Consider the following 25,931-nt stretch of genomic DNA (forward strand, 5'->3'; position numbering starts at 1 on the left):
GGGGTCCCGGGGTTGGGGTGAGGGTCCCTCCGGCTCCGGCGGTGCTCGGGGTCACGGCGGGTGCTGGGTGAGCGCGAGGGTGCACACGCGTGGGGAGGTGTGAGGGTGCGCGTGTGCACGCCTGTATCAGTGCGTGTGTGTGTGTGTGTGTGTGTGCATCCACGGTGGGGGGGGGGGAGTGTGCTGTTGCGCTGCCGTGGGTCCCCGTGTCTGTCTGTCTGTCTGTCCCTCTGTCTCGGTCCCGCTGTCTGTGTCACCGGCTGTGTGTGTGTGCCCGTGCGTGCGTCTCTGTGTCAGCGTGTCTGTGTGTGCCTGGCCGTGTCCGTGCGTCTGGCTGTGCAGCGACTAAAACCCCCCACCTCGGCCCCCCAACCCGACCCCCGTGGGGCTGGGGGCTGCTGTGGGTGGGCAAGGGGCCGGATGGGGGAGAGGGGGGGCCAGGGCGAGCGGCCGGAGATCACCCCCAGCCCGATGCCTGCAGTGCAGATCATAAATCAGCGGCGGCTGGAGCGGGCTCGGGGGGCCGCGGGCTCCCTGGCACCCAAAGCGCCTGGGCAGAGAGCCATGGGGCTCCTTGAGCTCACGGGGCCCCCGCCGGCCCCCAGGGCCGTGAGTGGGGTCTCTTGTCCCCTCTTTGTCCCCCTTGTCCCCGCTGTGACGTTGGAGGCCAGCAGCCGGCCGGGGCTGGCAGACAGCCCACGCTGCCAGGGCTGCGGGCACAGCGGCCTCGCTGCCCGCCGCCTCCACGGGGGTGATGGGGACGGACCCCCAGTGCCACCCGTGTGACGGTACCCTGGGATGACCAGCGTCGTGGCCCTGTTTTGCAGGTGACACCCCCCTCGTTTGCCACCGGTGAAGTGCTGGGCAGCGGGGACAGCCGTGGAGCCACCGAGGACAGGCTGAGTGTCAGGACACGAGGAGGAAGAGGAGGAGGAGGGGGTGTCTTGGGGACAGCACCTTGGTTGAGTGTCCCCAGCAGCCGCCAGCCACCCTTGAGCCAACGCAGCCTGGGGGGGGGGCGTCCCGGTGGCTTTTTGGAGCCTGAGCCCTGCCAGCGCCGCGGGGAGGAGGAAGGGCTGAGGAAGACGTGCCGGGTGATGGATGGCCCCAGCCCGGCACCGCAGCCCTGGGAGAGCGGGACCGGGCGGCTTGGGGACCTCGGGGACCTGGCTGGCAGCGCCCGCCTCTGCAGAGCCCCGCAGCGTTTGCTCTGCTGAGCTCCGGAGCCCTCAGCCGACGGGAGCCGGGAGGAGGATTCGGAGGGGCTCCAGGTGAGCCCCGTGTCCCTTTGCCGGGGCATGGCACGGGGCTGAGCCACCGTCCCCCCGGCATGGCGCGGCAGGGCTCGGGGGCCATGCTGGCCTCTGGTGGCCTGGGCTTCCCCCCCCAGAACCTGGCCCGCGTGGTGGTATGGGAGTGGCTGAACGAGCACGGGCGCTGGCGGCCCTACTCGGCCGCCGTCTGCCACCACATCGAGAACGTGCTGAAGGAGGACGCCCGCGGCAGTGTGGTGCTGGGCCAGGTCGACGTCCAGCTGGCGCCCTACGTCATCGACCTCCAGTCCATGCACCAGTTCCGGCAGGACACGGGTAAGGGGCTGGCATCGAGCCGGGAACATCCATCCACCCATCCATCCTTCCATCCATCCATCCATCCATCCATCCATCCCTCCATCCCTCCATCCCTCCATCTCTCCACCCCTCCATCCTTCCATCCCTGCATGCCTCCATCTCTCCGCCCATCCATCCCTCCCTCCCTCCCTGCCTCCGTCCGTCCATCCATCCATCCATCCATCCATCCATCCATCCATCCTTCCGTCTACCCCAGTGTGTATCTGTTTATCTGCCTGTTTTTCCATTTATCCAACTGTCCAGCTGTCCATTCATCCATGCATCTCTCTTACTGGATATCTGTTTGTCTGTCATTCCATCCTTCCTTCCTTCCTTCCTTCCTTCCTTCCTTCCTTCCTTCCTTCCTTCCTTCCTTCCTTCCTTCCTTCCTTCCATCCATCCATCCATCCATCCATCCATCCATCCATCCATCCATCCTTCTTTTTATCCACTCATCCATCCATCCATCCATCCATCCATCCATCCATCCATCCATCCTTCTCTTTATCCACTCATCCATCCATCCAGTCATCTATCCATCCATCCATCCATCCATCCATCCATCCATCCATCCATCCATCCATCCTTCTTTTTATCCACTCATCCATCCATCCATCCATCCATCCATCCATCCATCCATCCATCCATCCTTCTTTTTATCCACTCATCCATCCATCCATTCATCTATCCATCCATCCATCCATCCATCCATGAATCCTTCTTTTTATCCACTCATCCATCCATCCATCCATCCATCCATCCATCCATCCATCCATCCATCCTTCTTTTTATCCACTCATCTATCCTTCCTTCCTTCCTTCCTTCCTTCCTTCCTTCCTTCCTTCCTTCCTTCCTTCCTTCCATCCATCCATCCATCCATCCATCCATCCATCCTTCTTTTTATCCACTCATCCTTCCTTCCTCCCATCCATCCACCCCAGTGTGTATCTATTTGTCTGCCCATTTTTCCATTCATCCGTCTGTCCCGCTGTCCATTCATCCATGCATCTATCTCACTGCATATCTGTTTGTCTGTCATTCCATCCTTCCTTCCTTCCATCCTTCCTTCCATCCATCCATCCATCCATCCATCCATCCATCCATCCATCCATCCTCCATCCCTCCCAGTATATCTCTACTTACTCGTCTGTCACTTCATTCCTGCATCCATCCATCCATCCACCCATCTGCCCGTCCATCTGTCCCTCCATCCCATTGCACACACTCTCCTCTCTGTCCATCTGTCCCTCCTGTTCGTCCTCTTGTCCCCTCACCCCGCTGGGTTTTGCCCCCCACCGTGGACCCATGAGGCTCCTCCCGGCCTTTCCTTTCTCCCTCCCCGCTTTCCCCCTCCACCGTGGACCCTGCCCCGGAGGGACATGTCCCAGAGTCCCTCCATCCCCCGTGGGGCGCTGGGGTGGGTGGTGTGTCCCACTGTCCCACTGGCCGCCCATCTGCCCCACAGGACTGCTCTATCTGTGCTCTTTGACGAACTGGGGAGGCCCCAGTTTGGGCACTGGGAGCTGCGGTGGGCACTGGGCTGCTTGCAGCCCTGCAGCTGTGGCGGTCGCTGCCTGCCTGCCGACGGCGTCATGCTGCAGCACGCATCCAGGCCACGGGTCCTCGGGGGAAATCAAAGCCGGTCCCGCGCCGGCACCGAGCCCAGGCCCCATTAAATGTGTCCCCGTCACGGTGTGACCCATTAAACCCGTGCGTGTCGGCTGTGCCGCTGGGGACTCGCCGGTTCGGGTGCTTTCCTGGCCATCCCTGCTTGCCGGGAAGCATGGGGCCACCAAGGGCAAGGTCTGACCCCGGGCCAGGCAGAGCAGGCAGGGGACTTGTCCCACACCAAGTGACACCCCCAGAGTCCCCCCGACTTGCCTGGGGAAACTCAGGGGCCACCTCAGAGCAGGACCCCCCGTGGCCGTGCCACCCATGCCCAGCCACTGATGCCAGCGCTTCTGGTCACCAGCGATGGCGAGTGACCCTGCGTGTGGATGTGGCTCCCGCCGCGGGCTGGGGACCCAGATGGGGACGGAGCCAGGGACCTGCCACCCTGCCTCGGCCATCAAGCATGGCTCAGACTCGGTCTCAAGCCAGTCACGGGCTTGGCAAGGGGCAACTTGGCACCCGCAGCCCTGAGTCAGCGCGGCCGCGGCCGCCGGCACGACCCTGCTGGGTCGTGCCGGCGGCCGCGGCCGCGCTGACTCAGGGCTGCGGGTGCCACCGGGACACCCTGGCTGTCCCCATGCCAGCTCCCACCAGCTTTGGCCAGGACCCATCCTCTGAGAGCAAGCACCTGGCATCGCATCCCAGGGCCACGGTGCCGGGTGCTCCCAAGGGAACACATGCCCACGGTGGGACCACGGCTGGGTTTGGGGGGGGTGAACGTGCCTCCTCGGAGCAAAACGTCTCTTCCCGGCGTGTCCCTGGGTACCGCCGTCCCCATGGCAGCAGGGCTTGGGGATAGGGATGCTGAGAGAGGGGCTTTGCTTGGCCCCAAAGGCATGCAGCAGGGTTGTCACCGCAGGGGACACAGCCATCGGTTTGACCCCAGCCAGTAGATCATCCTCAGCATCGTCATCTCCGTGTGCCCCATCCCTGTATCCGCCTCCATCCATCATCTACTCTCGGATGTGGCCTGGGGGGCAGCCGGGTTTGGAGGCCATCAAATATCTCCGGGATCTCGTGGTGCTCGGGGACACGAGGGTCCCCCACGCTGAGGGTTCTCCTGGTGGCATGGGGACACAGGGAAGGTGGGCAGGACGTTGGGGGCGAGGGGGGGACTTGGCCCACGCCGCGCCTGGGGAGGGAGAAACCCTCTCAAAACGGCGACGGTGCGAAACGAGGTGACCCCATTCCGAGCAGCGGGGACGCGCGTCCCCTCCTTGTGGCCCTGGGGACGCTGGCTCGGCCCTGCAGCTCCGGCACAGCTGGCGGAGGGGACAGGAGCCGGGGGCAGCTGGTGGCCCTCGGGGACCCGGAGCTGCGTGTCCCCTCGTGCACGGGCTGGGGCGTCCTCCCCTTGTCCCCCTCCGCTCTGCAGCAGCGGGATGCGGGGCGTGGATGTGAGCGGGCAGCGGGATGCGGGATGCAGCTGCAAGGACCAGCGGGATGCGGGACGTGGGTGTGAGCGGGATGCGGGATGCGGGCATGAGCGGGCAGCGGGAGGGGGGCCATGGAGGCAAGGAGGCAGGCGCGGATGTGAACACAAGCGGGATGCAGGGCACGGATGCGAGCGGGATGCGGACGGGAGCGGGCGGTGGGATGCGGACGCGAGCTGGCAGCGGGATTGGGGCTGGGGGTCGGGGCGGGCAGCGGGGGGAGCGGTTCCCCAGGGGGTGAGCAGCCCCCCCACCGCCCTCCCGCAGGGCCGCCGGTGGAGCCGCCTCAGCACGAGCCGGCAGCTGGGCCCAGGCTCCGCCGCCTGCCACGGCCGATGATTAATGACCGTTATTAGCGTCGTTAATCGGGCTGGGCAAACGGTGCTGGCGAGGGGATAAAAAGGCCGGGGGCACCGCCAGGGCCGCAGCACGAGGAGGGGGCTGTGATGCCTCCCATCGCCACGGAGCTTCGGCGGGGGGGGGCTTCGGCATCCGACTGGCTGGCAAACAAGCAGCGAGGGGACGGGATTTGGCCGTGCGCGGCGGACAACACTCCCGTGACTGCCAGCACCGGCCGGAGCCGCAGCAGCTGTCAGGAAACCTCTCCTGACCGGGAAATGCTCCCCCCGCCACGGGGATGGCCAGGGGACCCCGGCTGGGGAGGGGCGGACGTGGGCCTGGAGCAGAGGGATGGAAAAAGGTGCTGGGGGGGCCGAGCAGCATCGCCCTTCCCATGGCGGCCGGGGCCGTGATCGCGACTGCTGGCAGCCCGGCCGGCGGCCAAGCCGCCACCGCGAACGGAGGGCTGTTGAGCCTCAGGAGTCCCCGGGGAGACACGCCGATCGATCCATCGCACGCCGCCTCCGCTCGGTGGGAGGCGGGTGCTGCCTGTCGGGGTGCGGCGGCCGTCACCCCCCCCTCTGCACCCTGGGGTGCTCTGTGGAGGGGGAGAGCGGCTGCTGGCACCCCCAAAGTGCTTCTGCATCCCCAGCCCTGCGGGGTGCCGGGCTGGGAACCGGACACCCACACGTGTGTGTGGGCACGGGTCCCTCCGCCGGCACCCCGGGGTGCTGGAGCCCTGTGGGGGGCTCACCCCCTCCCTGTCTCCCCAGGGACCATGCGCCCTGTACGGAGAAACTTCTACGACCCGTCTTCGGCCCCGGGGAAGGGCATCGTGTGGGAGTGGGAGAACGACAACAACTCCTGGACGCCCTACGACATGGACATCTGCATCACCATCCAGAACGCCTACGAGAAGCAGCACCCCTGGCTGGACCTCTCCTCCCTGGGCTTCTGCTACCTCATCTACTTCAGCAGCATGTCCCAAATGAACCGGCAAACCCAACGCAAGCGCCGGCTCCGGCGTCGCATGGACCTGGCGTATCCCCTCACCATGGGCTCCATCCCCAAGTCGCAGTCGTGGCCGGTGGGGACAAGCACGGGGACGCCCTGCTCCTGCCCGCAGTGCCTGCTGGTCAACAGCACCCGCGCTGCCTCCAACGCCATCCTGGCTTCCCAGCGCCGCAAGCTCTACCCGGGCGCCGTCCGCCAGAGCAGCACCTTCGCCGGGGGGGCTCTATGGCCGGCGGGGACGGGGACGGCGGCGGTGGCGGGTGGCACAGCCAAGGGCGAGGGGCTGCGGGTGCCCGGAGGGGCGTTTGCCCCCAACCAGAGCGTGCCCAACGGGGCACCGCTGCCCGGGCTCAACAACCTCAACCGGCCCGGCACGCAGCGGGGGGCCGGACTTGGCGCCCGTGCCACTGTCCCCCCCGGGTAAGCTGGCTGGAGGAGGGTGGCCTGGGGTAGGGGACGGCCGCGGCGTCACCGAGGCCGTGGGGATGCCAGGCGAGGTGGGCGCAGGCAGAGCGTGGGGAGAGGGAGGGTGGAGGTACCTCGTCCCCTGCTGTCACCTTGCACAAGCAGCCCTGGCGTCACCTCCAGCCCCAGGCACCCCTCCTTGGGGACACGATGGCAGGAGGGACAGCCCCAGCGGCTGGCTCATTCCAGGTGGTCCCCTGGATCCCTGCCCCTGCAGAGGAGCTGTGGCGATTTGTGCAGCGTGCCGTGCCATGCCGAGCCATGCCATGCCACGCCGAGCCATGCCATGCCATGCCGTGCCACGCCGTGCCATGCCGTGCCATGATGTACCGTGCCACGCTGTGCCATACCAGCCGGAGGAGATGGAGTGCCTGGTCCCAGGGCACTTGTGTCCTCGCTGGCCAGCACGTGGTGTATGACCCCGCTTGTGGCCCGATGCCACCAGGCAGGTCTCTGGGGAGGACACAGTCATTGGGGACCACAGACATGTCCCCTGAATGGATGGCAATAACTTGCCGAGGGGATGCGGGTGGGTGAGCAGACCCCCAGTGGGATGTCCTGGTGGGTGTCCCTGTCCCGGCACCCAAACCTCCACGGCCGTACCCCTTCCCTTGGTGGGTCAACCCAGTGTCCCCTCAGGGCTCTCGGCACTGGCGGAGGGGCAGGCAGGGCACGCAGGAGCGGCCATGGCCCCACACCCAACCTGAGGAGCGGGCTGTGACGGCACGGCTAGCAGCCTACCGGCTTGGGAAAGCCCCGGTTCCGCTCGCTTGGGTGGGAACCGGCCCAGATCCTGCTGTGGGGTATTTGATCGGAGCCCCCCCCAGGGCCGAGTGAGCGCCCCGGGCTGCAGGGAGCCATCCCTGGGGACAAGGGGAGAGCCTGTCCCATCCCTTCCAGCTCCCTGCCATGGGGGAGGCCGTGCCGGAGCGGGGGGCGCGGTGGGAGGCAGGTTTGCTGAGCCCTCGGCAAGTCCCGGTGCGTTTCCTTCCCCTGCTGACGTGCTGCTTTCGCTTCCGTGTGCCGGGCACTGGGCCATGCAGTCCCTGTCCCCATCACTGTCCCTGTCCCCATCACTGTCCCTGTCCCCACACCAGCACGCAGGCCCCGTCCCGCGCAGCCTCATGGACAGGTAGGAGGGGGCCAGGAAGACCCCGGGGGGGGTGGGGGGGGCTGGGTTGGGCCCTCCACCACTGCTCCAGCCATGGCGTGGGTAAGGGCAGCTTTGGGAATGGGAAGGAAAAGGCCTTGTGTGGGGCTGAGCGCTGCCAAACTCATCACTGCGATGGCTGTGTGCATGGGGGGCTTTGGGGCTCGGGGAGGACGATGACACCGCTGGCGGGGGCTACTGTCTCGGCTGCCGAGCTGGGGCAGGGGGATGTGGATGGGAGCCGGCAGTGGGATTTGGGATGTGGACGGGAGCAGGCAGCAGGGACGAGCGGTTCTCCATGGGCTGCCGGAGTGGGGTGAGGGCAGGAGAGCACTCGGGCGCTGGGCAGGGCTGCTCTGCTGCTGTGCTTTCCTGCTCATTCTTTGTCCTGCTGTGTGCCCCGTTCCATCTCTCCATCCATCCATCCATCCATCCATCTGTCCATCCATCCACCCCTCCCTCCCTTCCTCCCTTCCTCCATCCCTCCCTCCTTCCCTCCATCCATCCATCCATCCATCCCTCCCTCCCTCCCTCCCTCCCTCCATCCATCCATCCATCCATCCCTCCCTCCCTCCCTCCCTCCCTCCCTCCATCCCTCCCTCCCTCCCTCCCTCCCTCCCTCCATCCATCCATCCATCCATCCCTCCCTTCCTCCATGCCTCCCTCCACCCATCCATCCATCCATCCATCCCTCCCTCCCTCCCTTCCTCCATCCCTCCATCCATCCCTCCCTCCATCCATCCATCCCTCCCTCCCTCCATCTACCCCTCCCTCCCTTCCTCCATCCCTCCATCCATCCATGCATCTGTCCACCCATCCACCCCTCCATCTTTCCCTCCCTCCCTCTGTTCATCCACCTCTCCCTCCCTCCATCCATCCCCCCCTCCATCCCTCCATCCATCCATCCATCCATCCATCCATCCATCCCTCCATCCCTCCGTCCATCCATCCATCCCTCCCTCCATCCCTCCCTCCCTCCCTCCCTCCATCCATCTCTCCGTCCATCCATCCCTCCATCCCTCCGTCCATCCATCCCTCCATCTCTCCCTCCCTCCCTCTGTTCATCCATCTCTCCGTCCCTCCATCCATCCCTCCCTCCACCCCTCCATCCACCCCTCCATCCCTCCATCCATCCACCCCTCCGCTCGCCCAGCCCCACACCTCTCTGTCTGTCCATCTGCCCATCCCTCTCCCACCCCCTCCATCCCTCCATCCACCCATTTCTCCATCCCTCCCTCCCTCCACCCCACCCACAGGCACAGCCGCGTCCATACCAGCACCCACCAGCACCCGGGCCCCCGCCTCCCACCCTGCCTGCACTGCCAGCTGCACACCCAGCCTTGCACGCGTGGGTGCTCGCGTGGGTGCTCGCGTGGGCGCATGCAGGAGGTGCCCTGGGGTCAGCGGGGGCGAGCAGGCAGGGAGGCACCGTGCCATCGCCCCAGGGGTCTTGGTGCCCTGGGGTGATGAGGGTCCCCCCATAGGAGCCGCGGCCAGGGCGATGGGTGACGTGCTGAGGTGCGGGGACAGTCCCCGTGGGGGACGTGGGACACGGGACACCACCATCGGGACATCCCGATGAGGCAGCCACCCTGGGTCGAGGAGGAGATGATGTCCCCAGCACCATTGTGTCCCCAGGGCGGGACACGTGGCACCGGGTGACAGCCCCATGAGACGGGGCAGCAACCCCCCATCAGGCCAGGGGACGTCCCACGGGGAGGACGCTGCCCTGGGGACGTGCCATGCGTGGAGGGGACAGTGCCAGCCCTGCCAGCCTGGCTGAGCCCCTTCCCCTCCCGTCTCCGCGCAGGGTGCCAGCCCTCCCGGTCAAGAACTTGAACGGCACCGGCCCCGTCCATCCCGCCCTCGCAGGTAAGCGAGGTGTCCCCATGGGGTGACATCGTGGGGCTGGGGGGCAGGAGGGGCAGGGCGCGGGGCTGGGGCCTGGCCGGGCGGTGGGAAGGATGGACGGATGTTGGGTGGCCGGAGGGACAGCACCTCTCCCCCCTTCCCGGCGCAGGGATGACGGGCATCCTGATGTGCGCCGCCGGGCTGCCCGTCTGCTTGACCCGCGCCCCCAAACCCATCCTGCACCCGCCGCCCGTCAGCAAGAGCGACATCAAACCCGTGCCCGGCGTCAACGGCATCTGCAGGAAAACCAAAAAGAAGCATCTCAAAAAGAGTAAGGAGCTGCCCGCGGCCCTGCGCGCCCTCCGCCACGCCAGCCCCCTGCCGGAGGGGAAACTGAGGCACGGGCGCTGCTGCTGCCCATGGGGGTGGGACCCCCAAAGGGTTTGCCCAAAGGTTTTGGGGTGATGCCCACAGCTCCTCCGTGCCACGTGCTGGCACACCCTCCTCCTCGTGCTGTCCCCATCCTGGTGGCAGGGGTGGCAGGGCGTCAGGGGCACCGCGGGTAGGCTCTGATGGCGTTTCCCCCCCCTTCTGCCCGTGGCAGGCAAGACCCCCGAGGACGTGGTGCGCCGCTACATCCAGAAGGTGAAGAACCCCCCGGATGAGGTGAGTGGGCATCCCCGGGCACCGCCGCTCGGCCCATGGGCTCACCCCGCGGCCGCTGGAGGTTTGGGGGACCCGGGCGCGGGGAGAGGCGTGGGCAGGGGACCGGGGGGTGGGCAGAGAGGCGGGGGTGAGCTCCCCATGCCCCCCGGGCGCTGATGCCCCGCCGACCTGCTCCCGGCAGGATTGCACCATCTGCATGGAACGGTTGGTCACCTCCTCCGGCTACGAGGGCGTCCTCAGCCACAGGGGCATCAAGCCGGAGCTGGTGGGCAAGCTGGGCAAGTGCGGGCACATGTACCACCTCCTCTGCCTCCTGGCCATGTACAACAACGGCAACAAGGTGAGCTGGGACCCCCCCCCGCCCCGGGCGGGGGCGGTGGGGGTGGGTGCCGCAGGGTGGGTGCCGTCCCTGATGCCCATCCGGGTGCCCGCGCAGGACGGCAGCCTGCAGTGCCCCACCTGCAAGGCCATCTATGGGGAGAAGACGGGCACGCAGCCCCCCGGGAAGATGGAGTTTCACCTCATCCCCCACTCCCTCCCGGGCTACACCGACTCCAAAACCATCCGGATCGTCTACGACATCCCCACCGGCATCCAGGTGAGGAACCCGTGCCTGCCGCCCCCGGGGCCCCAGCTGGGACGGGTGCCCCCACCCTGTGCCACCCACTCACCCTGTTGCCCTCCCACCCAGGGCCCGGAGCATCCCAATCCCGGGAAGAAGTTCACGGCACGCGGCTTCCCACGGCACTGCTACCTGCCCGACAATGAGAAGGGCAGGAAGGTGAGCGTTCCCGACGGCACTGGGGTGGGATGGGGTGGGATGGGATGGGAGAGAATGGGATGGGATGGGATGGGATGGGATGGGATGGGATGGAAAAGGAAAGGGAGTGGGATGAGATGTGAAAGGGAAGAGAATGGGATGGGGATGGGATGGGATGGGAAGGGAATCGGAAGGGAATGGGATGGGGATGGGGTGGGAAGGGAAGAGATAGGATGGAAAAGGGAAGGGAATGAGATGGAATGGGAAGGGAAGGGGATGGGATGGGGATGGGAAGGGATGGGAATGGGGTGGGAAGGGAATAGGATGGGGATGGGATGGGAAGGGAAGAGATGGGATGGGAGGAGAATGGGATGGGGATGGGATGGTTAGGGAAGAGACGGGATGGAAAAAGGAAGGGGATGGGATGGGGTGGGATGGGAAGGGGATGGGATATGGATGGGATGTGGATGGGATGGGATGGGAAGGGATGGGATGGGGATGGGGATGGGAAGGGATGGGATGGGAAGGGAATGGGAAGGGAATGGTGTGGGGATGGGATGGGGATCAGAAGGGAATGGGATGGGGATGGGGTGGGAAGGGATGGGATGGGATGGGGATGGTGATGGGGATGGTGATGGGGATGGGAATGGGATAGGGATAGGGATGGGATGGGATGGGATGGGATGTAAAAGGGAAGAAAATGGGAAGTAAAAGGGAAGAGGATGGGATGGGGATGAAGTGGGAAGGGATGGGATGGGATGGAAAAGGGAAGAGAATGGGATGGGGATGGGATGAGATGGGATGGGAAAAGAAGAGAAAGGAATGAGATGGGATAGGATGAGACGATATGGAAAAGGATGGGATAGAAGGGGATGTGACGGGGAGGATGCAGCAGTGCGGGAGTGGGGCTGGGATGTGCCACAGGGAAGGGTGGCACCATGTGGGCCACCGTGCTGGGGCCAAACCCTGCACCCTGCGGTGCTGGGGCCATGCCGTGCCGTGCCGGGCGCGGGAGTGGGGCTGGGGGTGCCGGGTGGGCGAGCGATGGCCGTGCCCGCCCGCCGCAGGTGCTGAAGCTGCTGATCGTGGCCTGGGACCGACGGCTCATCTTCACCATCGGCACCTCCAACACCACGGGGGAGTCGGACACGGTGGTGTGGAACGAGATCCACCACAAGACCGAGTTCGGCTCCAACCTGACGGGCCACGGCTACCCCGACCCCAACTACCTGGACAACGTCCTGGCCGAGCTGCTGGCCCAGGGCGTCTCCGAGGCCACCCTGAAGGACTGAGGCAAGGGTGAGGGGCTCCCCACCGTCCCCTCGCCCCCGCGACCCTGCCCGTGCCACCGCCGCCCGCGCCGCTTCGCTGCCGACGCCGCAGCCCTGCCGGGTGGCCTCCGTTCCCCCGCTCCCTGGGCCACCCGGTGCCACCCGTCACGCGTCCCCCCGTCACCCCCCCCCCCCACACCCCGTGTCCCAGTTCGCCCCGGTCCCGTGGCGATAGCATCGTGGGCTGGTGCTTTTCTTTTTCTACCCGTGGCCTCTTCGCGCGTCAGCCGCCCGTGCCACCCGTGCCGCCCGTGCCACCTGCCGCTGCCCCATGGAGCCGCGCACAGCCGGTGCCATGTGTACATCTCTGTGTTACAGAATACACCCCGCGCCGGGACAGTGTCCCCCACCGTGTCCCCACTCAGGTCCCTGCACCTCCCGGGGTGCCAGCTGGCATCACCACAGGATGGGTCCCCCGGTGGGGTGTCACTGAGGGTGGGTGTCAGTCCCTCCCTGTGGGGATGCCGGGGGGGGACGGGACTTGCGGCGCCCCTATGGACGGGGGGGGGTGGGGGAGGGGCGGGGGCACAGTCCCGTTGTCCCCACACACGGGGACCCCCCTCCCGGGTGGGATGAGGCCCCAGCGAGCGGGAGGAGGCAGTGGGAGGGGGGTGGGTGGCGGGGACTACATCTCCCAGCAGGCCCCGCGGCGCGGGCGAGGGGGGGCTGGGCGCGGGGAGCCGCAGGGTATGCTGGGAGGTGTAGTCCCAGCCGCCGCCCTTCAAGTGGCTGGGGCCGGGGGGGGAATTGGGGGCTCGGGGGGGCTCGGGGCGCCGTCCTGGCGAGCGAAGGCTTCGTGGGCGATGTCCAGGTCCCGCAGCACCGCCTGCAGCCGCCCCCCGACCGGCCCGCCTGCGCCCCCCGGCGGGGTCAGCGCCCGGCACCCACCCGTGACACCCCCCCCACAGAGAACATCCCCCCCTTCCCCCCCCGGCACCCACCCCCCAGCGGCATCTACCCCCAGCACCCCCCCAAAGCAACCCCCGGCACCTATCCCCGGTGCCCACCCCAGCACCCACCCGTGACACCTATCTCCGGCACCCACCCCCCAGCAAAACCCCCCCGGTACCCCCCAGCGGCATCTACCCCCGGCACCCCCCCGAGGTACCCCCCCCGGCACCTATCCCCGGTACCCACCCCCAGCACCCACCCGTGACACCCATCTCCGGCACACCCCCCCCCCCTCCCCCCGCGGTACCCACCCCCCCGTAACACCCACGGCACCCCCCCGAAGTACCCACGCCCCCCCCACCCCGGCACCCACCTCCGGCACCTATCCCCGGTGCCCACCCCCGCACCCACCCGTGACACCCATCTCTGGCACCCCCCCGCAGTACCCCCCCCCCCCAGCAACCCCCCCCTCGGCACCCCCCAGAGGTACCCCCCCCCGGCACCTATCCCCGGTACCCACCCACCCATGACACCCTCCCCAGCCCCCCACGCCCCACCCCGCTGTATCACACCCATGTCCCCCCACCCCCCCCCGGACACGGAGAGAACCTGCTGGGGGGGGGTGTGTGTGCGTGGCGGGGGGGGGTGCGTGGGGATGGGTGTGTGGGGGTATCCGGGGGGGGTGTGGGGGGGTGGGGTTGGGTGTGTGGGAGGGGTGTGTGGGGATGGGGTGTGGGTGTACCCATGGCGGGGGGGTCTGCGTGTGCGTGGGGGGTGTGTGTGTGCGCGCGTGGGGGTGTTCATGTGCGTGGGGGGTGTGCGGGTGTGTGCGTGGGGGTATTCATGTGCGTGGGGGGGGCGTGTGTGTGTGCGTGGGGGTGTTCATGTGCGTGGGGGGGGGCGTGTGTGTGTGCGTGGGGGTGTTCATGTGCGTGGGGGGGGTTTGTGTGTGCGCGTGGGGGTGTTCATGTGCGTGGGGGGGGCGTGTGTGTGTGCGTGGGGGTGTTCATGTGCGTGGGGGGGGTGTGTGTGTGTGCGTGGGGGTGTTCATGTGCGTGGGGGGGGGCGTGTGTGTGTGCGTGGGGGTGTTCATGTGCGTGGGGGGGGCCGTGTGTGTGTGCGTGGGGGTGTTCATGTGCGTGGGGGGGGGCGTGTGTGTGTGCGTGGGGGTGTTCATGTGCGTGGGGGGATGTGCGTGTGCGTGGGGGTGTTCATGTGCGTGGGGGGGGCCGTGTGTGTGTGCGTGGGGGTGTTCATGTGCGTGGGGGGATGTGCGTGTGCGTGGGGGTGTTCATGTGCGTGGGGGGGGGCCGTGTGTGTGTGCGTGGGGGTGTTCATGTGCGTGGGAGGGGGTGTGTGTGCGCGCTGCCGGGCCCGTGTCCCCGTGTCCCCACGTCCCCGTGTCCGTGGCTGCGGGTGTTTGCTGTCCCCTGGTGGAAGGAACCGGTGGACTGCTCTGCCTGTGTGTGCAGGCGTGTGCAGGTGTGTGCGGGGATGAACAAGTGTGTGCAGGCGTGTGCAAGCATGTGCAGGTGTGCGCGGCCACGTGTATGTGTGTGTGTGCAGGGATGTGTGTGTGTGTATGTGTGTGCAGGCATGTGCAAGCGTGTGCATGTGTGTACGTGTGTGCAAGGATGAGCAAGCGTGTGCATGTGTTTGCATACGTGTGCAGGCGTGTCCAAGCATGTGCACGTGTGTGCAGGCATGTGCGTGTGTGTGCATGTGTGTGCAAGGATGAGCAAGTGCGTGCATGCGTGTGCAGGCGTGTGCAAGCATATGCAGGCGTGTGCACGTGTGTGCAGGTGTGTGCAGCTGTGTGCATGCGTGTGCAGGTGTGTGCAGGCATGTGCGTGTGTGTGCATGTGTACAGGCATGTGCAAGCATATGTGTGTGCGTGCAGGGATGTATGTGTGTGTGTGCAGGCATGTGCAGGCATGTGCATGTGTGTGCAGGCGTGTGCAAGCATATGCAGGCGTGTGCACGTGTGTGTATGTGTGTGCAAGGATGAGCGAGTGTGTGCATGTGTTTGCAGCTGTGTGCATGTGTGTGTAGGCGTGTGCATGCGTGTGTATGTGCATGCAGGTGTGTGCAGGCGTGTGCAAGCGTGTGTGTGTGTGTGCAGGGATGTATGTGTGTGCAGGCATGTGCAAGCGTGTGCATGTGTGTACGTGTGTGCAAGGATGAGCAAGCGTGTGCATGTGTTTGCATGTGTTTGCATACGTGTGCAGGCGTGTCCAAGCATGTGCACGTGTGTGCAGGCATGTGCGTGTGTGTGCATGTGTGTGCAAGGATGAGCAAGTGCGTGCATGCGTGTGCAGGCATGTGCATGTGTGTGCAGGCATGTGCAAGCATATGCAGGTGTGTGCACGTGTGTGTATGTGTGTGCAAGGATGAGCAAGTGTGTGCATGTGTTTGCAGCTGTGTGCGTGCGTGTGTAGGCGTGTGCATGCGTGTGTATGTGCGTGCAGGCGTGTGCAGGCATGTGCATGTGTGTGCAGACATGTGCAAGCATATGCAGGCGTGTTCGTGTGAGTATATGTGTGCAAGGATGAGCAAGTGTGTGCATGTTTGCAGCTGTGTGCATACGTGTGCAGGCGTGTGCATGTGTGTATGTGTGTGCAAGGATGAGCAAGCATGTTCATGTGTTTGCAGATGTTTGCATGTGTGTGCAGGCGTGTGCATGTATGTGCAGGCATGTGCAAGCATATGCAGGCGTGTGCACGTGTGTGCATGTGTGTGCAAGGATGAGCAAGTGTGTGCATGTGTTTGCAGCTGTGTGCATGCATGTGCAGGCGTGTGTATGTGTGTGCAGGCATGTGCAAGCATGTGCATGTGTGTGCCTGAGTGTGCGTGTCCGTGCATGCCTGCACAAACACGTGCAAGTGTGTGTGTGCGTGTGCAGGTGTGTACAAGCGCGTGTAAGTGCGTGCATGCGTGTGCAGGTGTGTACAAGCGCGTGTGAGTGCGTGCATGCGTGTGCAGGTGTGCCTCAGCGTGTGCCAGCTGCCCCCCGCAGCGTCCCCCTGGCAGCACCCCTGGGTGCAGGGTCCCTGTCCCCCCCCCCCCGGCAGCAGGGCCGCCCGTACCTGCCTGCCCCGGGCCGGGGGGCTCGGACGCCATGTTGCCCTCGGAACCTCCAGCCCCTGTCGCCCTGCGGGAGAGGGACCCTCAGCACGCTCCCCCCCTGCCTGCCAGCACCCCGGCTCCCCTGGGACCCCCGCGCCGGGGGCCACCTCACCGCAGCCGGGCCCCCGCCCGCCGGAGATGCCCGTAGAGGGTCTGCGCCGCCGCCGCGGGGTCCAGGGGGTCACTCCACTCGCCCAACGCCACCGTGCTGTGGGTCCGGCTGCACCCGGGCGCTGCCAAGGACAGCCGCAGTGGGGGTGTCGGGGGACCCCCAAGCCCCCTGCCCGGGGGACCCCCCCACCCCAGGCTGCCTGCCGGCCTTACCGGTGCAGGTGGGCTGCAGGCAGCAGGTCCAGCGGCCGGCACGGAAGGTGCCCGGGTGGCAAGTGGGCAGCATGGCCTCCTCGTTGGCGCTGCTGGCCTGCCGCACCGCCCAGAGCCACTGCCACAGCTCCTGGGCGCTCTGTGGGGACAGGCAGGGGGGGTGGCACCTCGGCGGGCACCCACGGGGCGCCCTGCGCTGGGCACCGCTGGCGGGGGGGAGGAGGAGGAGGAGGGGGGTGGGCATGGGCATGGGCGATGCCGGTGGGGTCCCTGGCAGGGGTGGGCACCGCGGATGGTGGGCTCCAGGGCCAGGTGACCAGGAGTGACAGTTTGATGGCAAAGCTGCCCAGGTAGGACCTGGTGGGCAGATGGCACTGCGGGAGCCAGGGTACCCCAGTGACCCCACTGCAAATAGGGCTAGGACCCCAGTGATCCCAGTACAGATATGTCTGGAAACCCTTTTGATCCCAGTACAGCCAGGGCTGGTACCCCAGTAACCCTAGAACAGATGTGGCTGGATACCCCAGTGATCCCAGTATCCCAGAGCCAGTACCCCAGTGACACCAGTACAGATATGGCTGGAAACCCCACTGATCCCAGTATCCCAGAGCTGGTACACCAGTGATCCCAATACAGCCAGGGCTGGGCACCCCAGTGTTCCCAGTACAGCCGGTGCCTGGGAACAACTGGATTTGGGACCAGGGCCATTCCCATTGTCCCCATAAGACCTGAGGTTCCCCATGGCCGGGCGACGGGGAGGGGAGGGGGGGTTCCCGGGGTGCCCGGGGCGGCTTGGGGGGGCACCCACCTTGCACTGGATGTAGGTGGTGTGGAGCTGCCCGGCGCCATCCTGCGCCACGATCTGCATGACGTGGGGGTGCTGGAAGGTGCCCTCGTCCACCCGCTCCACCGCCCGCATCCGCGACACGGGGATGGAGCAGCGCACCTGGGGACCCCCCGAAACCCCCCCCCGACTCACTGCATCCACCGCCCCTCCCCGGGCGCCCGGCCTGAGGCGGGGGGGGGGGTAATGGGCAGCACCCACCTGCCACTCGGGGGACTTGGAGTAGGTCAGGGCCTCGGCGCTGAGCCAGAAGTACCTTTTCTTGAAGGCGAAGCGGGGCAGCAGGGTGGCCCCCCCCGCCGTGCGGGTGTGCAGGTACCCCTCCTTGATGGTGCCCGAGGGCTGGAAAAGTGCCGGTGGCACCGGCCCTTCGCCCGCTGCGGTTGTGGCACAGCCGGGCAGGGAGGCAGCCGTGTCACCCCAAGTGCCATCGCCTCCCCCAGCCCGAGGACACCCATCCCCAGCCACCCTGGCAACATCCGCATGGCACCGAGCGGGTCCCCCTCCCGGGGGATGCTTCCAGGGTGCCAGGGACAACAGGGATGATGCCACCCCTCTGCGGTGGGCGCTGGGATGCTCCCATGGTGCGGACGACAGCAGGGATGATGCCACCCCTCCGCAGTGGGTGCTGGGATGCTCCCAGGGTGCAGGGGACAACAAGGATGCTCCCAGGGTGTGGGGGACAGCAGGGATGATGCCACCCCTCTGCGGTGGTGGATGCTGGGATGCTCCCATGGTGCGGACGACAGCAGGGATGCTCCCAGGGGTGCAGGGGACAACAGGGATGATGCCACCCCTCTGCGGTGGGCACTGGGATGCTCCCAGGGGTGCAGGGGACAACAGGGATGATGCCACCCCTCTGCGGTGGGCGCTGGGATGCTCCCAGGGTGTGGGGGACAGCAGGGATGATGCCACCCCTCCACGGTGGGTGTTGGGATGCTCCCAGGGTGTGGGGGACAACAAGGATGCTCCCAGGGTGCCGGGGACAACAGGGATGATGCCACCCCTCCGCAGTGGGTGCTGGGATGCTCCCAGGGTGCAGGGGACAACAAGGATGCTCCCAGGGTGTGGGGGACAGCAGGGATGATGCCACCCCTCTGCGGTGGGTGCTGGGATGCTCCCATGGTGCGGACGACAGCAGGGATGCTCCCAGGGGTGCAGGGGACAACAGGGATGATGCCACCCCTCCACGGTGGGCGCTGGGATGCTCCCAGGGTGTGGAGGACAACAGGGATGCTCCCAGGGGTGCAGGGGACAACAGGGATGATGCCACCCCTCTGCGGTGGGCACTGGGATGCTCCCAGGGTGCGGGGGACAATAGGGATGATGCCACCCCTCCGCAGTGGGTGCTGGGATGCTCCCAGAGTGTGGGGGACAATAGGGATGATGCCACCCCTCCGCAGTGGGTGTTGGGATGCTCCCAGGGTGTGGAGGACAACAGGGATGATGCCACCCCTCCACGGTGGGCGCTGGGATGCTCCCAGGGTGTGGGGGACAGCAGGGATGATGCCACCCCTCCGTGCTGGGCGCTGGCCCCCCGTGGCCCCCGGCCGTGCCCGCTCACCCTCAGTGCTCTCCACTGCGACCAGTCCGTCCAGGAAGGCTTTGATGCGGGTGACGCTGGGCAGCAGGACGGCGTGCAGCGGGGCCATCCACGGCTCCTTGCCCTGGCCCAGCTGCAGCCCCAGGTTGCCGATGCTCTGCAGCGCCTGCCCCCCCGCAGGGAAGGGCTCACGCTGCCGTACCCCTGCCATGGCATGGGGGCAGCGGAGGGGACACCCCCCTCCTCCCTCTCCGGTTGCTCCCCTGAACCCCGGGGGCTTGGGAATTCGGGCGGAAGATGGAGAAGCGGAGGAGCCCAGGGATGATGGGACCCAACAGCTGGCCCAGGCTGGCTCCCGTGCTGTGGCCAACGGTGGTGGCATGGCCCGGTGACAGGCAGGGCTGGCCTCGAGCGGTGTGGGAAGGAGCCAACCCGTGGCATATGGTGTGGGGACAGGAATGGCTCTGCCCTCCTTGGGGTCCCCATTATTCCCTGGGGTCCCCATCCCTCCCGGGGTCCCCATCACTCCCCTGAGTCCCTGTCTCCCTCTGGGATTTCTTCCCAGGTTCCCCAGCTCTCCCTGGGATTCCCAGCCCTCCCCAGGGTCCCCCTGCCTTCCTGGGGTCCCCATCCCTCCCTGGCATCCCTTTCCCTTGTGGGTCCCCACCTCTCCCCAGGGTCTGCATCCCTCCCTGAAGTCTCTGTCCTTTCTGGGGTCCCTCTCTGGAGTCCCCATCCCTCCCTGGGCTCCCCATACCTCCTTGAGATCCCTGTCCCTCCCCAGGGTCCCTGTCCTTCCCCAAGATCCCCATCTCTTCCCAGGGTCCCCATCTTTTCCCAAGGGTCTCCATCTCTCCCAGTGGTCCCCAGCCCTCCCCAGTGTCTCCATTGCCTCCCAAAGGTCCCCATCCCTCCCCAGCGCCCCCAGCCCTCCCCAAGGGTCCCCATCCCTCCCCAATGGTCCCCATCCCACCTCAAGGATCCACATCCCTCCCCAAGGTCCCCATCCATCCCAGGGCTCTCCATCCCACCCCAGTGTCCCCATCCCACCCCAAGGATCCCCATCCCTCCCCAAGGGTCCCCGTCCCTCCCCAAGGTCCCCATCCCTCCTCAATGGTCCCCATCCATCCCAGGGCTCTCCATCCCACCCCAGTGTCCCCATCCCACCCCAAGGATCCCCATCCCTCCCCAAGGGTCCCCGTCCCTCCCCAAGGTCCCCATCCATCCCGGAGCTCTCCATCCCTCACCCTTGTCCCCATCCCTCCCCCAGGTCCCCGTCCCTCCCCTCCATGGCTCCCCGCACCTTGGCGAGCAGCAGGAGCGTGCGGCCGGTGCGGGGGTCAGCATGCTGCTCCCGGAGGCTGAAGAGCTTCGGGGTGAGGACAGCAGGGGCGAAGAAGCGGAGAAAAAGAAACCCACTGATGGAGAAGTACCGCGCCTCCTGGCCAGGGACAGGGACAGGGACAGCTCAGGGCTCGGGGCGGTGGTCCCGGTGGCGTGCGGACCCCTGGCCCCGTGACCTGCCCCACCTCGTGCTGCACCGAGGGGAACCGCTCCTCCACCCGCCTGCGGAGCTGCTTGAAGGCCACCCTCATGAGGAGGGGACACTTCTCCACCGAGCCCACGATGGCGTCGACGATGTCCCCCAGGTAGCCCTTCAGCAGCTCCAGGCTGCTCTCCCGCACCCGTGCCTCCGACAGGGACCCCTTGAAGGAGATCCTCCTGCAGGGACATCGCTGGGTCAGGGGGCACCCCATGCCCAGGGACACCCAAGTTGGCTAAAAGCCATTGAGGTGACCCACAGGCTCAGCAGCAATGGGTGACCCCCTCCCGCAGGGGATATCAGGATGGGGATGGCTTGGGACGTGCCACTGTGTCCCCCCCAGCCATCCCCCCGCACTCGCCTGCTGCGGCTCAGATCCATCTTGCCGGGGTCCAGCTCCACGTACTTCTTCTCCTCAAAGATGCGGTTCACCACGGGCTTCAGGACCTCGTGCAGGTAGGGCAGCCCCACCACCTGCAAGGGATGGGAAGTCTCCATCTTTGTCCCCAAAGTGTCCCTAGATGTTCTGCTGGGACACAACCCAGCTCTCTGCCCCGATGCCATCATGGGAGGGTGCAGCGGGAACCCGGCTGGTGTCACCTCCCATGCTCACCTTCATGAACTGCTCCACAGACTTGGAGGCCAGCGAGTTGGAACGGAAGAGGGTGTTGGGGTCCGCTGGAAGAGCGCAGAGGCTGTGGTGAGGTGGGCATGGGGTGATGCCCCAGCTGTCCCTGGTGTGCCCAACCCCAGGGACATGCGCCTCCCTCTTGGTGGCCCCACTCTTCTCCCCATGAGGGTTTGGGGAGGTGGGTGCAGATGGTGCCCCTGGCCCTGGCACTTACTGGTCCTGGCCAGCTCGCGGGTGGTGAGATAGTCCAGGAGGGGCACGGCCAGCCCCTGCCCCAAGAAGATCTTCACCAGCTTGGTGGCCACATCCTGCCGGCTCTCCCCTGAGGTCACCTCCTCCAGGATGGCCAGGGCAGTGCCAGCGGGGGGCTGTGGGGAGGGCAGGGTGGGCACGGAAAGATCCCCACACCGGGGTGGTCCCCGGCCGCCCCTGAGGGTCCCCACAGCACCCACCTGGCCGGGGCAGAGGATGGGCTCGGTGAGGAGCTGGATGAGGGGCTGGTAGTAGTGGGGGGGCAGGACCCTGTCCTCCACCAGCCGCACCGCCAACCGCAGGGCACCCAGCTGCCCCCTGCAACGACACGGGAGGGGCTCAGGTGGAGCTTGCACCCACCACCCCCCATCACCCCGGCTCCCTCCGGGCCGGGATGTTGCCGGGAGGGAGCACCCCGTGCTGCCCTGGGCACAGATGCCCGCACTCACCCGAGGGTCTCGGTGGTGCTGGGGAAGGGCAGGAGCTGGAACCAGCCCTTGGTGGGGGCCGTGCAGATGGTGTCCAGGGGGAACTCAATCTGGGGGGGGGCGCGCAGGCAGGGTCTGAGCTGGGGGGGGTGCAGGCACCAGCATCCTGTGCTGCAGCCTGCTTCCCCCACCGGCTGGGACCCCTCCTCGGGGGAGAGCCCGGGACATGCAGGGGGTCCGGATGTGGCACTGCCCCCAGCTCAGCGTGTCCACATACCCCTGCCCCCCCATCCCCGTGGGGCCTGACCCATGGTCACCCGGACCCCAATGCGGGGAGGCGATAGGGGTCTGGAGGTTCCCCCGGGACCCGGGCCCTGAGGTCCTCACCCGTCCCAAGAAGTCGTTCTTGCCCACGATGTCCCAGTCCCACACCTCCACGCTCAGCACGGCCTCCCCCGGCTCGCCCTCCGCCAGCTCGAACTCCAGCACCTCGTCCCAGTGCGGGAAACGGGTTTTCTTAATCACCTGCCGGGGACGGGGACACCACAGTGGCTGCGGGGGGCGGAGGGGGGGGGACAACAACGAGGTGCCCGCACCGCTGCGTCCCAGCACCCAGCACCCCGACTCACGGCTGTCTCCAACGTGTGCCCGCAGCACGACACCCGGGCGAAGGGGTCCGAGGTGCCCGAGGGGTCCCGGGGGGCCAGGTCCCTGTGGGGAGGTGGGGGTCAGCAGGGGCACAGCGGGCAGGGGACCCCTCTGTGCCGGCATGGTCCCTGCCACCCCCATGTCCCCCTTTTCCCCCAGCCCGCCTGGGCGCACTGGTTGGGGTGCCGGAGGGATGCTGGTGAGAGTGGGACCCCGTGCCCCAGCGCTCCTGCCCCCAATCCCTTCCTCCTCCAGTCCCTGGGGGCCAAATGGAACAGTGGGGGTGGGTGGGAGGGGGTCTCTGCTGTCCCTCCTGGCTGTCCCCATGGCCATCCAGTTGCCTTGGTACCCGCTTCGGTTGCCATGGCAGCGGGATGCTGCCTGCTCCGCCGCCAGCAGCCTGCCGTCTGGCAGCCACACGCGTGTGGGCACACATGCACACGCATGCACACGCATGCACACGCAGCAGAGTGCGGGGTGGGCCTCAGTTCCCCCCCCCCATTGCCCCCCCCCCCCCCAGTTTTGAAGCCAAAGGGGGCAAACGTGGCACGAAAGCCAGCTGGTCTGCCGGGGACCATCCCCAGGCACCCCAGAGGGCCACCCAGCTCTGCCCCTTGTCCCCCTGTCCCCGAGCGGGGCTGGCAGTGCCTGAGGCAGCTCCTTCCCCGCTGAGACCCCCAACGGCGGCGGCGGCGCACGCGGGTTGGCATTGCGCTGTCCCCAAGCAGGACACAGCGAGGGGAGGATAAGAACTGTGCCGCCCCCGTCCCCATCCCCTCCCGCCGCTGAGACCCCACCAGTCGAAAATAAGACCCCCGGGAGGGTGGTCACACCACCCCCGTGCCCCCCCCCCCCCCCCCCATCCCCTACCTGGCCTCGATGAGGTGGCAGCGCAGCACCCGCGGGTGGCCCCGCTCGGGGACCCGCAGCTCCAGGTGGATCTCCCCCTGCACCTCCTCGTCGGGGTGCACAGGCGCCAGGCTGAGCCAGCTGTCAACGCCTGCCGAGGGGGACGGGGTGGGCCACCCGTGGTGCCAGGACCCCACTGTCCCCTTGCAAACCACCCCCCACCCCCCCCGCCGTGCCCCCCACTCACCCCGCGGCTCGGCCGAGATCTGCTGGCGGCTGAGCGAGACCTTGCCGATAACGTCGTCCTGCCTGCGAGGGCAGAGACACGGCGGGCGCTGAGGCCACCGAGGGGGACGTGCCACCCTTCAGGGTGCCACCCCACCCCTTGTCCCTGTTGTCCCCCCTTACCCGATGGTGTCTTCATCCAGCACGTAGATGGCGAGGTTGCGGAAGCCGCAGGGCAGGCGCAGGGTGTATTCCTCACCCCAAAAAGGGTTCAGGCTCTTCCACACCGTGGCCGTCCTGCCGGTGACGGGAGAGGTGGCTGCACCCCCAGGGGGGACACCCGTCCCCTCCCTGGGCTGGCACGGTGTCACCCCCCCCCTCATACCTGGCCACCACCTCATTGTCCACCTTGACCACGCAGTAGGGATCGCTGGAGCCGGACCTGGGCAGGGGATGAAGGTGCGTGGGGTCAGCCCCACAGCTGGGGGTCCCAGCTGGGGGTCCCACCCGAGGGTCCCACCTAGGGGTCCCACTCGTCCTCAGGGGCTGCTGCTGGGGGGGCTCAGGGGGCCAGATCCGAACATCACTTCAAACCCCACCAGCCCCAGAGGGTGAGATGAGTTGCCCGGTCTCAGCCCGACCCCCCCCAGCTGACACCGAGATGGGGATGACACCTTTTCCCGGTGCTCCTCGAGCTGGGGGACCCCACTGCGGGCCACCCCGAGCCACCGTCCCCCTCCCTGTGCCCCCCACCCGTGGGTACTGGTGGCCTGCCAACAGCACGGCCAAGCCTGAGTTTCTGCAGCAACCCACTGTGTCAGGGTGACACCGGGCTGGCCCCGGGCCCGGCCCCGGCTTAACCCCTTCCGCGGGGGAGGACAGGACGCAGGGGACGGGGACCGGATCTGGGGGTCTTCTACCGGGAGCAAAGCCCCCTGCCTGCTCGTTTACGGCAGCCGGAGCAGCACCCAGGGGTGCCAGCCCCGCGTGCCCGGGGGGATGCTGGAGCACCAAATACCCAGCTGTTGGACTCAGGGGGTGACGGGAGGTGCTCGAACAAGGAGACAGACCCCCAGTGGGGCGAGGGAGGTGACACCCCCGCTCTGTCCCAGCCATGGGACGGGGAACGGGAATGTCCTGGCTGCGTCCCCCGGATGGCCCCCAAGGGGCTCTGGGCACCTTGCCACCATGTTGGTGGGTCTGGATCACCTCACTGTGCCCACCCCCCCCACCCCCGGCCCCGAGCGGGGCAACCAGCACGGCACCAGGACCCCCCCGCCTGGTGGGGAAACTGAGGCAGGGTGGCCCCGCTGCCTGCAGCCGTCCCCAGCTGCCCGGCCCTGGGAGCGACCGGCGGTGCCAGGCTGGCACATCCGGAGGAGCCCGGCACTGCCAGCTCCGCCGAGGCGTATCCGTGGGGCAGGAGCGGGCAGGGGTTCTGCCTTCCCTCCCCTGCCGCCCCCAGCTCATCCCCCCCCCCTCAAAGGGTGCAGATGCCCAGCAGGTACGTGGGGGTGCAGGGAGGCTGTGCCCCCCCCCAGGTCCTCCCCACAGCCGTGGGGGGGGCAACCCGTGCCCACCCCGCAAGGTGATGCCCAAGGGGTTGGGGGGCTCATACAGCTTTGGGGCGGGGGAGGGGCTAAGGGGGCTGGCGGTCCCCTGCCACCCCCAGACCCCCCCTTTGGTCCAACGGGTGCAAGCAAGGACCCCCAAAAAGACAGGGAGAGCAGAGCACCCAGGGCAACCATTCCCCTCCCCTCCACGTCTCCCGGAGGAGGGGGGACAGCGGAAAATTGGGGGGGGGGGGGGGCGGGCTGTAGACCCCCCCCCTCCGCCCCCAGCCACTCACACGTCCTTGGCGGGCAGGTCCTTCCCCTCCACCACCCGGCAGTGCAGGGAGCTGGTTTTGGCCATGCCGGCGAAGTTCGGGGCGAGCACTTAGGAGTCCATGGGGGGGGCCCCCAAAGGGTGCCCCTCGGGGTGCCCTGAGCCCCCCACCCCACCGCCGGTGGGGCTGCCAGCACCGGCCTCCTCCTCCTCCTCCTCCTCCTCCTCCTCCTCCTCCTCCTCGCCGGCTTCTTGCCTGTGGCTTCTTCCTTTTTCCTCTTGTGGGTTGTTTTTCTCGCCGCTTGGCTCCCCACCTGCGCCCGAGCCACAGCAAGCCAGCCGGAGCGCGCGGGCACGCGGCGGCGGGCGAGCTGGGGTGGGCTGGCCTGGTGCCCACCGGGCTAGTGACAGCCCACCGCCAGCCACAGGTTGCCGCCTGAGCGGCAACCCGCCGTGGGGTTCCCACGCCACCCCTCCTGGCACCCGCTTGGGGAAAGCCCCCCTCTCCCT

The 25,931-nt window shown here is 67.2% G+C and overlaps 3 protein-coding genes across 4 annotated transcripts in view; 1 reads left to right on the forward strand and 2 right to left on the reverse strand.

Annotated features, from left to right (window-relative positions):
* Window positions 1-1,300, reverse strand: part of EMID1 (EMI domain containing 1) — a 23,421-nt gene extending 22,121 nt beyond the window's left edge. The window contains 1 exon segment of the mRNA XM_074606897.1: window positions 793-1,300. Within this exon segment, the coding sequence (XP_074462998.1) occupies window positions 793-1,300 (508 nt within the window).
* The window catches only part of DTX1 (deltex E3 ubiquitin ligase 1), a 13,169-nt gene extending 535 nt beyond the window's left edge, over window positions 1-12,634 (forward strand). The window contains exons 2-10 of the mRNA XM_074606583.1: window positions 828-1,589; window positions 5,827-6,487; window positions 9,493-9,554; window positions 9,703-9,864; window positions 10,138-10,199; window positions 10,381-10,539; window positions 10,636-10,797; window positions 10,891-10,980; window positions 12,027-12,634. Coding sequence (XP_074462684.1) covers window positions 1,331-1,589; window positions 5,827-6,487; window positions 9,493-9,554; window positions 9,703-9,864; window positions 10,138-10,199; window positions 10,381-10,539; window positions 10,636-10,797; window positions 10,891-10,980; window positions 12,027-12,251 — 1,842 coding nt within the window. The 5' untranslated portion in view covers window positions 828-1,330 and the 3' untranslated portion in view covers window positions 12,252-12,634. The remainder of the gene's footprint in view (window positions 1-827; window positions 1,590-5,826; window positions 6,488-9,492; window positions 9,555-9,702; window positions 9,865-10,137; window positions 10,200-10,380; window positions 10,540-10,635; window positions 10,798-10,890; window positions 10,981-12,026) is intronic.
* On the reverse strand, window positions 12,584-25,568 carry RASAL1 (RAS protein activator like 1). 2 transcript variants are annotated; one of them, XM_074606582.1, is made up of 21 exons: window positions 25,444-25,568; window positions 23,980-24,036; window positions 23,778-23,891; window positions 23,617-23,678; window positions 23,391-23,520; window positions 22,502-22,583; window positions 22,260-22,397; window positions 21,894-21,982; window positions 21,645-21,762; window positions 21,407-21,560; window positions 21,175-21,239; window positions 20,923-21,035; window positions 20,548-20,740; window positions 20,322-20,459; window positions 19,040-19,184; window positions 17,677-17,852; window positions 17,440-17,577; window positions 16,632-16,770; window positions 16,420-16,540; window positions 16,268-16,332; window positions 12,584-13,142 (listed from the first exon to the last, which is right to left on the reverse strand). In XM_074606582.1, the coding sequence occupies exons 1-21, from the start codon at window positions 25,506-25,508 to the stop codon at window positions 13,012-13,014; spliced, it is 2,433 nt and encodes an 810-aa protein (XP_074462683.1). In that variant the 5' UTR covers window positions 25,509-25,568; the 3' UTR covers window positions 12,584-13,011. The 2 variants fall into 2 exon arrangements, with proteins under 2 accessions (XP_074462683.1, XP_074462682.1); XM_074606581.1 differs by having other exon boundaries at window positions 12,872-13,142; window positions 17,440-17,852.
* Between the last annotated feature and the right edge of the window lie 363 nt (window positions 25,569-25,931).

This window comes from Larus michahellis, chromosome 13, assembly GCF_964199755.1.
Source record: "Larus michahellis chromosome 13, bLarMic1.1, whole genome shotgun sequence".
Taxonomy (NCBI): Eukaryota; Metazoa; Chordata; class Aves; order Charadriiformes; family Laridae; genus Larus; species Larus michahellis.